General features: G+C 51.8%; 5 protein-coding genes across 5 annotated transcripts; 3 read left to right on the top strand and 2 right to left on the bottom strand.

Annotated features, from left to right (window-relative positions):
- Positions 1 to 105: 105 nt before the first annotated feature.
- On the bottom strand, positions 106 to 5,817 carry P175DRAFT_0521075 (uncharacterized protein; the record flags this gene model as incomplete). Its single annotated transcript, XM_040899180.1, has 4 exons — positions 106 to 1,561; positions 1,649 to 5,089; positions 5,153 to 5,453; positions 5,522 to 5,817. 4 exons carry the CDS (start codon positions 5,815 to 5,817, stop codon positions 230 to 232), a joined length of 5,370 nt encoding a protein of 1,789 aa, XP_040756677.1. The 3' UTR covers positions 106 to 229.
- A 1,021-nt stretch (positions 5,818 to 6,838) lies between these two features.
- On the top strand, positions 6,839 to 8,353 carry P175DRAFT_0506769 (uncharacterized protein; the record flags this gene model as incomplete). Its single annotated transcript, XM_040898223.1, has 5 exons — positions 6,839 to 7,069; positions 7,126 to 7,252; positions 7,315 to 7,438; positions 7,507 to 7,961; positions 8,040 to 8,353. The coding sequence occupies 5 exons, from the start codon at positions 6,839 to 6,841 to the stop codon at positions 8,351 to 8,353; spliced, it is 1,251 nt and encodes a 416-aa protein (XP_040756676.1).
- A 1,021-nt stretch (positions 8,354 to 9,374) lies between these two features.
- P175DRAFT_0427971 (cytochrome P450) lies at positions 9,375 to 11,320 on the top strand (the record flags this gene model as incomplete). The annotated part of the gene is made up of 6 exons (XM_040893282.1): positions 9,375 to 9,626; positions 9,709 to 9,843; positions 9,899 to 9,983; positions 10,047 to 10,126; positions 10,157 to 10,817; positions 10,899 to 11,320. 6 exons carry the CDS (start codon positions 9,375 to 9,377, stop codon positions 11,318 to 11,320), a joined length of 1,635 nt encoding a protein of 544 aa, XP_040756675.1.
- Positions 11,321 to 11,486: 166 nt separating this feature from the next.
- P175DRAFT_0451873 (uncharacterized protein) lies at positions 11,487 to 13,016 on the top strand. Its single transcript, XM_040894502.1, has one exon. It carries the CDS (start codon positions 11,748 to 11,750, stop codon positions 12,780 to 12,782), a length of 1,035 nt encoding a protein of 344 aa, XP_040756674.1. The 5' UTR covers positions 11,487 to 11,747; the 3' UTR covers positions 12,783 to 13,016.
- On the bottom strand, positions 12,696 to 14,989 carry P175DRAFT_0498398 (putative 3-methylcrotonyl-CoA carboxylase, beta subunit (MccB)). Its single transcript, XM_040896490.1, has 2 exons — positions 13,427 to 14,989; positions 12,696 to 13,365 (listed from the first exon to the last, which is right to left on the bottom strand). Exons 1-2 carry the CDS (start codon positions 14,896 to 14,898, stop codon positions 13,071 to 13,073), a joined length of 1,767 nt encoding a protein of 588 aa, XP_040756673.1. The 5' UTR covers positions 14,899 to 14,989; the 3' UTR covers positions 12,696 to 13,070.
- Positions 14,990 to 15,111: the final 122 nt, after the last annotated feature.

The following is a 15,111-nucleotide window of genomic DNA, read 5'->3' as shown; positions in this document are numbered from 1 at the left end:
TGATCCATGTAGTTGGCCTCTTAAGATGACACACGCTGCACATAGCATAGTAGAGTCGACACTTAGGTTTCTAGAGCTGGTAAAATATATATATATATATATACACCCCGTCCTAATAAGATGTCCAGATTCTATAAAAGAACAGGATAGTATCATATATACCTCTGTAAAAGATTTCTAAGGTACCCACCCACCCCTACAGAGCACAACACCCCCCTAACCGGCAAAATCACCCAGATACATACAGATACGCCTTGAGCTCCGCGATACTCGGCGACTCGAGAAAAAAACTCCCCGGGATCTCCACGCCCAGCTCCAGCGCAAACTTCTCCACCAGCACAAGCGAGAGCAGCGAGTCCACGCCGATGGCAGAGAACAGCGTCTCGTCGTGGAGCTCGCCGAGCTCGACGCCGGTTTCGGCGGCCAGGAGCGCCACCGCGTTGCGCACGAGCTTGCTCTCGCGCCCGGCGGCTTTCTCTGCTTCGGGGCAGCAGGGGTGCTCGGCCTCGTCGTTTTCCCGCGGGGTGAGGATCCCGGCGTCGGAGGAGTGTTTGACTTGCGGCGAGGATGACTCCGTGGTGGTGGTGGTGGTGGTGGTGGTTGATGAGGATGAGGATGAGGATGACGGGCTCGTTTGCAGACTTAGCCGTGGAGGCTCGGCCGGCATGCGTAGCAGCGGCTGGCGCGGCGACGTTGGATAGCGCTGCTCGGGTTGGTCTGGCGGGTCGAAGAACCGGCGCATCAGGATGCGAGGGAGTGGGCGCAGCGCCATGGCGCGGACCAGCCCGATGACCTCGTTGCCGTGCAGGATGTGCACGTCTCCGGTGTATGTTCCGGCGGAGGAGGTGGAGGTGGTGTCCCTGGCGGCCGGGTTCATTTTGACATAGGACCGGTATACCTCGCCGGGGACCAGGGGGCGGGCGAAGCGCATCGACTTCCAACCGTCCATGACGTATATCGTGGTGCTGTGGTCGGTGGCGTGTCCGGCGTTGAGAACCAGCCCTGCGATATGGGTGATGTTGTCGATGTGGTGCGGCGGCGCCGTCCACTTGCCTTGCTTGCTGGGGGCGAGAACCACGTCCGCCACGGCTTCGAGCCCGTGCAGGACGGCGGATTGGATCCCGCGGTACAGCTCCGCGTAGTCGACGACGTTTTTGAACAGGCTGTATACCATGTCCCTGGACAGCCGGCTGGCGTGCCCTTGGTCGGCTAGCTGGTGCAGCGTCTCGATGCGGCTGGTGACCAGATGGGCGTAGTCGGCCCAGTCGTCCGTCCATATCTGGGGGGGGGAATCTACATATCCGATCGTTGCTGTGGCCAGGTCCTCCTCGCCCACCGAGGCTTGGTCAGGGACCCCGGACAGCGAGAATTGCATGGCCGAGCGTTTCAGGTCCGCCTCCATACGAAGCCGCACCCACTGCGATCTGGACCGATCTTTCCGGGGTATCAACCCTTGCAGGATCCGCACGTTGCCGAAATCCATTGCCGGGAGCGGCGACTGGGGGCGCAGCCGGGAATACATGTAGTTGGCCAACGACAGGGCCATGTCGGTGTAAGCAAACTAGGGGGGTGATGATTAGTTATTAGCGATGGACATATGTATAATCTAATATGAGCGGGAAGCAAAAAAAGTTGGCGGCGGCCTTACCACTGAGACAACTGGGCGTCCACTCATTTGATGCCCTGAAGCCACTGCAAAAAAATCCCCGTCCATGATATCAGACTGCATCACAACGACTCCTCGGCCCTCTTGCGAGAAGGACTCCTCTACAACGTGATGCAAGAGAGGGGTGCGGAAGGACGACACAGCAGGCGGCAGACCAGCAGCACCGCTCCGCCCATTGGAGCCTTTGTCTTTGACCAGCAACCAGTCGCCGTTATATTGAATCCAGTGCTTCTTCAGATTCCACCGGTACGAGGGAAGGTCGAGGAGGCGTAGTTCTGATTCCGAGTGCCGATACCACTCGTTCCAATTGAGCGAAGCAACGCCGGCCTCTTGCAATACCGACATGCTCGCCGCCAGAGTATGCCAGTTGCTTTCGTCCGCCCTCAAACTAGGCACCATTACCTCTAGGCCCGAGAATACCGCGCGTACAGCACTGCTGTAAGCTTGGTGTACGCCAATTTCAACCCATGCGGTCTTCGAATCTACCAGGCCGATCTCTCGGGCCTTTTCAAGAGCCTCGGCAAATCGTACAGGCGCCCGCGTCGCCTCCCTGAGATAGGAGTTGTTGATTTTTCCGCCGCCGGCAGCGATAACGTCTGCCAGCAAGGGAGAAATCACAGGCACGCGGGCATCCCTGAACGTGACTGCCTGGGAAATCTGATCAAACCGGTCCAGGAGAGGCTCGACCTGCGAGGAGTGGAACGCGAAGGGGACGTTTAGTCGGACGGTACGGTATCCCTGTGATTGCATGGATGCTTGTATGTCAGCGATGTCCGGGGCGTATCCGGCAATCGTGACATTGTTATGTGCGTTTATGCAGGACACTTCATAGGGTTTCCCTTCGGCGCTTTCGCGGATCATGTCAACGGTGGCCTGGATCGCCAGCATGGAATGGCTATTCATGGTACACAGCTCCTGCAGCAAGCGAGCCCGCTGGCCAACCAGGAAGATTGCGTCGCTCGCTGAAAGCACTCCTGCAGCGTAGAGTGCCGCATACTCGCCCAAGCTCGCGCCAATGACCGCGCGGGGAGTCACCCCGAGAATATTCCACAAGCGACACAGCGCAATCTGTACACATACGGTGACTAGCTGGGCTATCAAGGGAGGAGTGGCCTCTGCATGATCGGTCCCCTGGCTGCTGATGCACGGGAGGATGGAAGGAAACCCATGAAGCGTGCAGATCTCATCTAGTTGCTGGATTTCTTTCCGGTATGGGAGACAGCCCTCGAACAGTTGGCGGCCGATGCCGCTGTAGAAGCTCCCCTGACCGGAGAAGACAAATGCGACAGGCGGGGACTTGTGAATCTTTGGCTGGCTTTCCACGCCAGGCAAACGCTGCTGAAGGGATTTGATAATATCCTGGATCGAAGAACCATGAACGGCAATGCGATGGTTATGATGCATGCGACGAGCGGTGGTCGTATACGCGAGGTTGGCCAGGTTAAGCGTCGGATTTGCAACAAGATGAGAAGTCAATGCCTCAAGGTTGGCCTTCAGGGATTTCACACTTTTGGCAGACACAGCCACTACAAACCTGGTCTGGGGGCAGCCCTGTGGATCGGGTCTCACGGGAGGCTCTTCTAACAGGAGACTGGTGTTTCCTCCTGCCGCGCTGAAGTTGTTGACCATGATATATCGCTTGCGGTCTGGACTAGGCGACCAAGGGATAGCTTCCCGAGGGATGCATATGTTCATTCGCTGAAGGTCAGGAAACTTGGAATTCAAGGTTGTTTTGATGCCAATGTGCTTGGGGATTTCATGGTGCTGGAATATCAAAAGTGCCTTGATCAACGCTGTAATCCCAGCGGCAGCCTCCCCATGGCCCAAGTTCGCCTTCACGGACCCGATATGTAATGGGTGAGTCCGTCGAGGAGCAGCAGAGGGACAGAAGACCTTGGTAACGGATTCAATCTCCGCCGCATCTCCGGCTTGGGTGCCGGTGCCGTGCATCTCAACCAGGTCAACATCGAGCGGACTAACGCCAGCCTGCCTTAAGATATTTCGATAGAGCTCCTCCTGCGTAGGCGCATGCGGCTGCGTGATCGAAATGGCAGCCGAAGAGTGGTTGGTTGCTGTGGCTAGGATGACCCCCAAGATATTATCATTATCCTGCTGGGCATCAGAGAGTCGCTTTAAGACAATGGACCCGATTCCATCCGCTCTGCAGTAGCCATCCGCGCCATCGTCAAACACCTTGCAGCCCCCGGTTTTGGACAAGAAGAAGGCACGGCTCAGCCCCGAGAAGCTATCCGAGCTGGTTATGATATTCAAGCCCCCGGCAACGACCATGTCCGCCTCTCCACGCGATAGCGCGCTACAGGCAATCTGGACGGAAGTTAAACTGGCCGAGCACGCGGTGTCGCAGTTAAAGCTGGGGCCGGAAAATTTAAAGAAGTAACTGATGCGCCCTGGCGCAAATGCCCGGTAGTTGCCCGGGATAAAGTACATATCGATATCCTGTCCTGCGTTGGCTTCACGGTAATCATCGGAACATTGGCCGTAGATGGTGCCCACGGTAGCCCGTGTTGTTGACCGAGTGCGGTCAGGAACATACCCTGACTGCTCGAGGGCTTCATACGCTGTAAGCAGCGCCAGGCGATGTGTTGGGTCGGTTTGGCCTGCCTCCCGAGGAGACATGTCGAAGAAGCCTGCGTCAAAGAGTCCCGGGTTGTCTATAAAGCACCCGAAGGGAGTCTGACTGGTATTGATGCGTTTCCCCGTAACGTCTATATGGGTATTGACATCAAATCGGTCAGCGGGGATTTTACCATGAACATCCCGGCCTTCTTTGAGAAGCTCCCAGAATCGTTCCAAGTCATCCGCTCCGCCAGGCAGTCGGCAGGACATGCCAACGACGGCAATCTTTTCATCCGGGGAACTGGCGGGTGGACAACTCCCGTCAAAGATCCAGTGCACCAGGTCCTGTACAGTCGGAGTAGCATCAGGGTTAGCTAGCTGGAGAGTAGACATTAAACCATCCACCACCGCGGAAGACCTGAAGACCTCAAGCTGAAGCGTGTTGGCATTTGGCCAGTCAGCGGCGTCATTAATCGCTTCGCTGACATCCCCCCAGCGAATAATGCTCGTGAGCAGAATATAGGCGGCGGATTCGAACAGATCGAATCCGGTCTGGCAGGCTAGAGGCTTGCCATCCGCCATTGATAGAAGGTTTGCCGCATCCGAACAATCACGCAGAGCGATATCTGGCCGGACTTCCTTGACAACCCACGAGCTGTGGCTATGGTTGTATAGATGAGCTGCGTGACAGGGACCTCCATAGACGGGTAATGGCGCGCGAGGCGCTGAACCCAGCCTTTCAGATGTGCTAAACAGTTTACGTAGATTCGATGGCGGCCCATTGACAAAGACACTCCCATCTGGCTCTACTACGCTGATGTAAATGCAGCTTGGACTTGGAGTCTCCTGTGTTTGTTCGTTCCATTAGTGAGGTTCCGGCCATCTCAACCTGCTTGGCCGCTTGCTTACCGTGGATGTGTTGAACTTATCCAGCTCTTCTCGGACAGTTTCTTCATCCAGTCCTCTGACAACCGTAGTCCAACTCTCCAGCGGAGCGTCAACAGCCCGCGGTTCAAGATCTTGGGATTTCCTGTATAACACCAGTCCCACCCTGAATGCAATACGGATGACTTCCGCGGCTGTCACCGGCACATCAAGGATGGATGGGGACGCAACAATCGCCGTCGCGGCCAGGAATCCCAGACCCAGCCCAGTGAAGAGCGAGTTGCCCCTGTGGAAAGAGAACTCATGTGGCCGGATCTCGTAGTCTCTAAATCAGGGTTAATGGACGGGCAGAGATATCCCAAGGTGGTTAAATTCGCACATGCATGCACTCACCCAACAAAAAGACACAAAGGCACAAGACATAGAAATACACATTCAAAGGTACCTGAAAGAGGCCCCCTATGCCAATTAAAGCTCTCGGCAAGATCTAGAATAGATTGAAAGGGTGGAATCAGGCTTCTCAATCCGGCAGGGAGTCGACGAATCTCTTCGCGTACTACCACTGTGGTTTCTTCTAGTAACCGGCGCAGAAGGACATGACCAGGGGATTTGGCCTGCAGACGCAGGCGCCGGAATAGATCTAAAAGATCATCGGGAGGGAATTTATTGCTGAAGAAGAAGAGCTTCATCTTGACAAGCAAGAAAGGGGGGGGAGAGGGGGGTATGTATTAGCAGTCCTTCCTTATTGCCGATTTGAGCCCTGAAAGCGGAGTCCACCGTGGTTCTTAAGAAAATCCAGTCCCTCCAGTCTTTAGTATATTTGCGAGGTTCATTCTAGGCCCAGATGTCAAGAGTAGCGGTCAGTCTAATCTTCCGGGGTTCACCGTGGCTATCTCCATTGGCAATGTGAGGGCGGGCTGTGTTCTACTTGCTTGCTCTGACTGCGGGCGAGCGATCGTCTAAGCCATGATGATGATGCTTCTTTAAGGTCATAATAATGATTAGGGTTCCTGCCAAGGGTAAATGACATGGATTTACCGGTAGCAGGGTCACTGTTTGGCTTGTTGTGATAGATATCATGCACAGCCCTTGCCTTCTGTATAGAGCTACAGATGTGTTCCGTACGGGATATCAACGGGTGATATGAAAGTCTGCAAGCCAGCACTTATAGCCATCTTGGTATGCAGATTGCTGAATTGACTACATACATGTATTAAACATATATTGACTACTCCGTATCCCTTACCTTATGCAGCAGGTCAGTAATACTGTTTAGACGTCTCAGGCCTGGAATATCTAGATATGACGGTGTTTAATTCCTAGATTAGGTCCAATAATAGCGGAGGACTATGTGTAGTACATGATCACGAAAATCGGCACTGGCTACGCATTTACAATTGGACTCCAAGTAGTAGTTGACTTAAGATGTATGATGAAGATGGTGCTTATGACTCGTTCTAAAGAGACTCCTTGCGGTTTTACTGTGCATGCAGAAGCATGCGTAATCCCTACGCTACGTAGAACTCATTTTACCAGCTGAGTTAAACTGTATACAGGCTGCCACAGGAAAAGAAGCGAAAAAAAAAAAAATTGCATATAGGCTCCAATACAAAAGCTGGTGGTTCGGCGGGCTTGAAATCTTTTTGCTCTTCGAAGCTCTCCACTTATACACGACCCTAGCGATTCAAGACAGGACACACTGATATCATCATGGCTATCACTGAAGAGGAAGACCACTATCTTCGATCCGTCCGGAAATCTCTACAGTCTTTAAATGAGGCCGCGGAAAGATGCCATTCAACATGCATCGCTGACCGAGGGGACAATATAGAAAGCTGCAGTGCAAGACAAACGGCGCAAGACCACCTGGTCTTGGAGGCATTCAAGTTCCTGCAGATTGCGCAGGGCCCTATAGATGCTGCCGCAACATGTTTTGAGAGGGTAAGAATGTCTCAATCGGAGTTTTCTCTACCATGAAGACTGAAATGAGCTACCAGACAGCTCACCTAGGAAGCGTCCGGGCTCTTTTGGAGATGGGTGTATTCAACGCTCTCCCAACAGGAGGCGAGATCCGGAGTACGGAAGAGCTGGCCAAAGAGCTAAACGTTGATGAGTCTCTGCTGGGTGGGTTTGGCCGGGCATTCCCAAATTCGTATATATGTCTTACATGCTAACCTAGGATCTAGCCCGTCTAATGAGGAACTCCGCGTTGTATGGACCCTTCGAAGAGACGGGACCAGGCCAATACCGACATACTCCGTTTTCAGAGGCCTACCTGCGGCCAGAAATTCGGGGTATGTTCCGTTTCGCGTGAGTGTGTATGGTGTCTGTGTGAATGGGACTAGAATTTAAAATAAACTGATGCGGGACATTCTTAGGATGGATGATCATATGCCGGCTCATCTGAAACTACATGAATTCCTGAAAAGCAACGGGTGGAGAGCTCCGGACTCCACGACGAACAACCCGTACACGCACGCTCATAATACCAATGGCAAGAGCATGTTCCAGAATCTCTGTGAAAATCCCAAGCGAATGGAGGCTTTCAATGATGGGATGACAGTCCAGGCTATGACATCCTTGTGGATGATCGACCTGTTCCCTTTCCAGAAAATTTTGTCCGAGATGAGCCCAACTCCTAACACGACACTGGCCGTTGATGTCGGTGGCGGTAAGGGCAAGGCAATCAGCCGCATCAGATCACTCTGTGGTGATCTTCCTGGTAGATACATTCTCCAGGATCAAGATCATGTCGTCAAGAGCGCGAAGGCTACGCTCGATGAAGGGATTGAAACAATGCCGCATGATTTCTTCAAAAAGCAACCTATCCAAGGTAGGAAAGCCATCACTTGATACGGAATTTGGTTAGACATTAAGCCGGAGTAAATCTGACTCGAAATCTCCTATCCAGGCGCTTGTACGTATCTTGTGCGGCGTTGCCTGCACAACTGGCCTCAGGACCGTGTGATTGAGATCCTGAAAAACATTGTCACGGCAATGGAACCAAATAAGTCACGTCTCCTCATTGAGGAAATTATCGTTCCAGAGGAGAAACCAGGCATTGAGGAAGGGTGGATGGACCTCATCATGATGTCCATTGGGGCGAAGCAAAGGACTATGAAAGAATGGGAGACTGTTCTTCGTTTGGCCGGACTGGAGGTGAAGAACGTTTACCAACTCCCTGGAAACTGTCACGGCCTCCTTGAGGCCTGGCTAACCCAGTAGCTAGTATTACTTTTACTTTAGCTGAGCTTCCCCTAGAAACCCGCATTGAGTAGGTTAAGTTAAAGTTACTCAAGCTAATCTCTTTTTCCAAACTGTATGCAAAGACGCAACGCAACTGCGAATGCCCATGGCCCTCCTCACTTAAACCAAAGAAACCCCGTCCCTTAGTCTGAATACCATATCTTAACTTGGTTCACCGGTCAAGGACTATGTTAGACAATTCAAGATCAATTGGGGCGGAAAAGAAAATCAGGGAGACGAGTCTAGCTAGGCCTGGGTGCTAGGCTAGGTACTATGGAAACTGCACGCCTACGTGTGCGACATGCCTGTATCGCCCTTGACCAATATAGATAAAAAAGAATATGCAAGGTCTTTTCAAGTCGGGTTCTTCTATCCTTGACCGCCACATTGGACATGCAGGCGAACGGGGTTTCGGATACGTTATGTTGGCTTGCTATAGGGACAGATACATAAATAGATAGATATATACTCATGAAAAGCTACAGCGACCCACCCGAATCACACGGTTAACATTCAGCAATACCAGAATAGTGCTTATCCTGTAGTATATACATAATACATCATATCATGTACCTATTACATTTCATGCATGCTCAAGGCTACGGAGTAGAGGCGAGGGGCTTAGGGTTTGGCGTCCACGTGCCTCAAATCTGATAGCTCCTACTGTACGGGGCAGTACTTACTTATAGTTATACATCCATTATACATAACTAATTACAGCCCCCTTACTTTGGGAATGCGGAGTACATCCTCCATTGCTAGCTAAAAACTATCGATGGGCTGGTGGCTCTCGTGTGTCTTCTTTTTCCTTTTCAGTAAGGGATTTGTAGAATCCGAATCCCAGTTAGACTAGTTCCTTATGCACCACTTTTGTCCCTGTATCAAATGAGACTTAGACTTGGATAGCTCTTTAAGAAGCCCTGCACACGTCTAGGCTGCTTCTTTCTACAATTATCTATGGGTTTTCAATGATTTAACACAGTGTTCTCGGGCAGCAAATATGGCGGCGTTAATGGCGGTTAACCTCTATTATATCGCAGACCGTGTTGTCTTCGCGTGTCTGGTTACCGGCTCACTCGCCCTTCTCTGCTACCTCATAGTCGTGGTTGCTGACTATCTGGATGGATGGAGCCGGAGGAGGGCTCTAGGTGACATCCCCATTTTGGATGGAGGGAACAAATTCAGTCGCTTGCTGAGACGGAACCAGAGCGACTTGGAACATGCAAAAGAATATGCCAAGGGATACAATCAGGTAGGTTTCAGGAACCCCAGTGTAGTGTATCATCAGGTCTGTTGGTTTTGTTGCTGATTGTCGTCTATTACCGACTTTGCAGTATATCAAAGCGGGCAAACCGTATGCAACAAAGATGCAACACGATGATTATGTTGTTGTACTTCCCCAGAATGCTTTCAAGGAATATCGTAATCTGCCATATGATCGAGTGAGCTTCCTTCATGCGTTAGAACAGGTAAGGAAACCGCCACGTCCCAGTTAAAGAATCGCTGCAGTCTAACAGACTGTAGCTCATCGACTCGAAATTGCATTTTAATGTAATCACCAGGCTTCCCATTGAAGCGCTTCAATCTTGCAACAATGAGGCTACTCTGAGTATGTAGCTACCGCAACACAGCAGAGATGTAGCTTGCTGACTGTCGTCTCTTTTACGGGCAGAGAATTTCCATGACCTCATAGTGCAGGAGATTGACAAATACATGCCCTTGGTTTTCTCCCGGAAAGACAGTAAGCAAAAGGTCCAGGTTGAAATTCGTTTGGCTAACAAGGAACAAGCGGATTGGAAGGAGTACAGCACAGGAGATGCAATCTTCTCAATATGCTCCAATGTCGCCATGTCCGTGATCGTCGGTCCAGAATTCGGTGCAGATCAGACACTCGTGGACGAGACTGTGTCGGTTGCTGACACCATGGAGATAAGCCGCTATACACGTACGGGCTCCCCGCGCATTCTGCGGCCATTGATCTGGCGCTTTATGCCACTATTTCGTGGCTTGAGGGCAAAGCACGCCATGTACTATGCAAGACTAGCTCCGGAGGTACAGCGCCGTATTGACAATGTACGAATGGGACAAGCGAAGACAGACGACGACAGACCATTTACCCTGTTGGATTCCTTGATTAACGTAGCGTTCAAGAACGGCACCTTGAATCGGAACGAGAAGAATGCGGATGAGGATGAGGTTGTGTACCTGTTGGTCCAGGTAGTTGTGCTCTTCCATCTTGAACTCACCAGGCCCATTTCAGCAAACGTGACGTTTCAAATATTCAGTATATTGGATCACCCAGAGTACATAGACCCCCTCCGACAGGAAATCACAGACGGCCTGAAAGCCCTTGGTGGGAATTGGACATCTGAGATGATAAAACTCACCCCCAAACTGGAAAGCTTTGCTCGAGAGACTTTCCGGATGCATGAAATAGGAGCCTGTCAGTCCTTCTTCCCCCTTCTAACCTGCTCAAGCCTTTTCTTCCCGGACAGACCTAACCCAAGTATACTGCGCTGAATAGTCGTGGGTATCCGCCGTGTAATGAAACCACTCACTCTGAAAACACTGGACCTGTCTCTCAAACCCGGCACACTCATCGTGACTCCCTCCGTTATTGCTCAGCGTGATCCCGATAATTACCCGGCTGCAGCGACGTTTGATGGATATCGCTTCTATGATGCTTGTAATGGAACCTGTACGCCGCGGCTGACAACCGCAACCTCTACCTTCCTAGTGTTTTCACAGGGGATCAGTACCTGCCCTGGTCGATTTCTATCCGCCCACATGCTGCGGACCATATTCATGAAGTTTTTACTCCAGCATGATATGGAGCCCCCGCAGAAAGAGAAGCTGCAGGCGTATGGACTTCCCAGTTTAGGGTTCATTTACAACCCTAACAGGTCGGTTGTGATGAGAGTTAGACCACGGCATTCAACAGACTAGAACCATAGCAACTCTGAATACTAGAGCGTGAAATGATTTTCTTGTTTATTTAATCTTGCGGTGAGCTCCCTAATTATGTACTGTATTGAGCTACCATGAAAGACCTATATATGTGTAGCTTAATTCAACCTGTAGGTGGTCCACCTTGCTTAATTCTTCTCGACACAGCGCCTCTTTCTTCACATTTATGGTATTATAGGACTTGTTGCATCTGATAGGAGCGGGTCCAATCCCCCTCCCTTGCAGGCCGCTTATATTGAAAAGTAGCAGAGTGATCTTCTTGACAGCGTTGTGCAACTCTCCAGCTCATCCCAAGATATTTAACCCAACAGACTGCATCATTCCTACTGAAACATCCCATTACTTACATCCATTCTCGTGTTTTTCCAAGGCCTGACTCCACTCAAGCAAGCCAGAATCGTTCATAATGGCCGCTATCAATGACCCGTCGTCCACCCCGAAACCATCCCGCCTATTCCTTGTCAGCATGCCACGCACGGCATCGAATCTGCTCGTGAAGATGCTCAACCTGCCAAACCAACACCAGTTACATACCAATTCCAGCAGTGGCTACTTCTTCACGCCAGCCTATCGGCACGTCACCGAAGCAGGCGTGATCGGGAAACCACTCAGCGAGTGGCCAGAAGACGCAAAGGCCAAGATCCAGCAAACATACCAGGATTGTCTCGATGACATGGAAGAATGCTCCCTGCGCGCGAAAGAGGGGAAGAAAATCATGTTCACCAAGGAACACGCCTTCTGGTTTGTCAATCCCGCCGCGGTGTGGAATGAGCCCGAGCACGCCGATGCCTTCAAGCTCCGCTTCCCCGGCGGTGCGTCGCAGCAGACCTTCTCCTCGAAGAACAAGACCGTCCTGTCAGACGAGTATCTCCGCACCTGGCAGACTGCATTCCTCATCCGTCATCCAGCGCTCGTGTTCCCGTCGTTCTACCGCGCCATGAACAAAATCGACGAAATCGAACCCACCCAGTTCTCCTCCTCGCAGGGAAACCTGAAAAACAACATGACCCTGCAATGGACCCGTTTGCTCTTCGACCACTGCTTGGAGCACTCGGACGAATCGAACCGGCCTGTGGTGATTGACGCCCTGGAGGTAATCCACCGGCCGGAAACGGTGCTGAAATTCTGCGCGTTGACCGGCCTAGACCCCGGGGTTGTGCAGTCTACCTGGGAGGACGCGAAGCTCAAGCCGGCGTCAGCCTGCCAGGAGAACCACTTACAACACCATAGCACCAGTAGATTTCGGCAAGTCATGGGGTCTACCTTTACCCAATCCAAGGGGGTGATCAAGGACAAGACGCCCACGTCCATTGATATGAAGGAAGAAGTCGAGAAGTGGAAGGGGGAATTCGGAGAGGAGAAAGCGAATGAAATCGAAAAGGCCGTTTGGGCTGCAATGCCGGACTATGAGTACTTGCGAGGATGGGCAATCCAGGGCTAAATCGGTATTGGACAGGCAGGAGAAGAATAGTTAGTTGAAACTTTCGCTTAGAAAAACACGGGATTGGAATTTATTATATTGCTTCCAAGGGTATCAACTATGTATATATATATATGTACTCTTTGCTTTTGTTTATTAAAGCCTACCAAAGCACTATCCAGCCATCCTGATTAGCCGGGATCTCAACACCTTCACAATATCCGGTGCGAGATAAAATACATGATATATCTACGGGGATCACTTTATAGGAATGATAACATAATATAATATAGTCAACAGGTAATCACATCACATCCGGAACACTCCAAAGCGCGTCTGGACATGCTTGTCCGCCCGTCCACCCAACGCAGCAGCTAGACCCAACCCCAGAACACGTCTAGTATGGGCAGGAGGGATCACTCCGTCGTCCCATAGTCTAGCAGAGGAGAAAATTGCCTCAGACTCGTGGTCAATGCGTGCCTTGAGCTCAGGGTCTGCGGCTCGGCCTACAGCTTCCATCACTGCCGAAAGCTGCTCGGATCCCATAACGCCGATTTTGGCGTTGGGCCACATGAACATGAGCCGGGGGGAGTATGCGCGGCCACTGTTCCAGATCAGTTGCGGTTCTAATCTACTCAGAAGAGATCGGATAAGAGAAAACATACCACATGCCGTAATTTCCGGCGCCAGCGCTGGAGCCAAACACGATGGTGAACTTGGGGACATCCGCACAGGCGACGGCAGTGACAAGCTTTGCGCCGTTCTTTGCAATGCCACCCTTTTCCGCATCCGCACCCACCATGAAGCCTGAGATGTTCTGGAGGAAGACGAGTGGGATGTTGCGCTGCGCACAGAGCTCGATGAAGTGGGCACCTTTGAGTGAGGACTCCGAGAATAGGATGCCGTTGTTCGCAACGATGCCCACCTGGTGGCCGAATATACGGGCAAACCCCGTTACCAGCGTTGTGCCGTAGTCGCGTTTGAATTCGGCAAATTCGCTACCGTCGACAATGCGAGCAATGACCTCGTGCACGGGAATTTGGCGGCGTAGGTTAGTTCCTACGATGCCATTGAGCTCTGTGGGGTCGTAGAGGGGTTCTTTAATCTCCTCGCCAGTGAGGCTCAGGTTTTCGGCGGTCGCTGTTGTCGGGTAGTTAAGGTTGGAGATGGATCGGCGAGCGAGAATCAGAGCATGGGCATCATCTACAGCGAGATAGTCGGTCACGCCGGAAATTGTGCTGTGTAGATGACCGCCTCCCAAATCCTCAGCTGATACTTCTTCACCAGTGGCGGCCTTGACGAGCGGAGGACCAGCCAGGAAAATAGTGCCTTGGTTTTCAACAATGATGGATTCGTCGCTCATGGCTGGGACATAAGCACCCCCAGCGGTGCAGGGACCCATAACCACAGATATCTGGGGGATTCCTTGGGAGCTCATTCGAGCCTGGTTAAAGAAAATTCGGCCAAAGTGTTCCTTGTCCGGGAAAACATCGGCTTGGTGGGGGAGGTTTGCGCCACCTGAGTCCACCAGGTAGATACACGGCAGCTTGTTCTCTTGGGCAATTGCCTGGGCGCGAAGATGCTTCTTCACGGTGATGGGGTAGTAGGTACCGCCTTTGACAGTGCTGTCGTTCGCCACGATCATGCACGCCACTCCTTCTACCGTTCCAATTCCGGTAATGATTCCACCCGCGGGGACGTCTTCACCGTACACTTCGTGCCCTGCTAGCGGAGAGAGTTCCAGAAACGATGTGCCTGGGTCAATAAGGGCTGTAACACGGTCTCGGGGAAGCATCTTCCCACGGGCGATATGTTTGTCCTTTGCTTTCTGCGGGCCACCTTGCGCAATCTTGTTATGGAGATTGGACATGCTATTTATCAGCTCTTGCATCTGTTGTGCATTCTCTTGGAATTCGGACGACGAGGTGTCCACCGCCGTAGGAAGGACGGATATGGCAGAGGCATGATGTGGGTGGGTATAGCTGGCGACTGATCGAACGGAAGAAACAGAAATAGATGTTGAAGCCCCGTAGGACTGCGTTGGGGGTAGAGAAGTAGGTTGTCGAGGATTTAATCTCGCGGTGGCTGCTATAGAGGAGCTCCAACTCCTTCGAAGGAGTGGGGTCGGAACACGCATTGCGGGGAATTAACGTGACAAGAGACGGAGGATTGATATAGGAATGTTAATTGAGCAAGAGACTAGTTAGTCTAAATGGGTCAGAGGAGGAATAAGAAGGGGAACGCTGTGAGAGAGGCAAGATGACGATGACGATGAAGGGGAAATGCGGAGAAGTGTAGATTGCCGTGTTTAACCGCGGCATACATCCTGTACAACTTCATCCTTGCTTTT

This window comes from Aspergillus ochraceoroseus (assembly GCF_002846915.1).
Source record: "Aspergillus ochraceoroseus IBT 24754 chromosome Unknown P175scaffold_1, whole genome shotgun sequence".
In the NCBI taxonomy this organism is placed as follows: Eukaryota; Fungi; Ascomycota; class Eurotiomycetes; order Eurotiales; family Aspergillaceae; genus Aspergillus; species Aspergillus ochraceoroseus.
This window is presented reverse-complemented; position numbering and strand designations above follow the sequence as displayed.

Bases quoted from the DNA above. Each gene is read 5' to 3' on its own strand.
- P175DRAFT_0451873 (XM_040894502.1), top strand. From the start codon at position 11,748: ATGGCCGCTATCAATGACCCGTCGTCCACCCCGAAACCATCCCGCCTA.
- P175DRAFT_0498398 (XM_040896490.1), bottom strand. From the start codon at position 14,898: ATGCGTGTTCCGACCCCACTCCTTCGAAGGAGTTGGAGCTCCTCTATA. The intron at 13,366-13,426 runs GTATGTTTTCTC...GATCTGGAACAG, and splicing joins GCCGGAAATTACGGCATGTG to TGGCCGCGCATACTCCCCCC.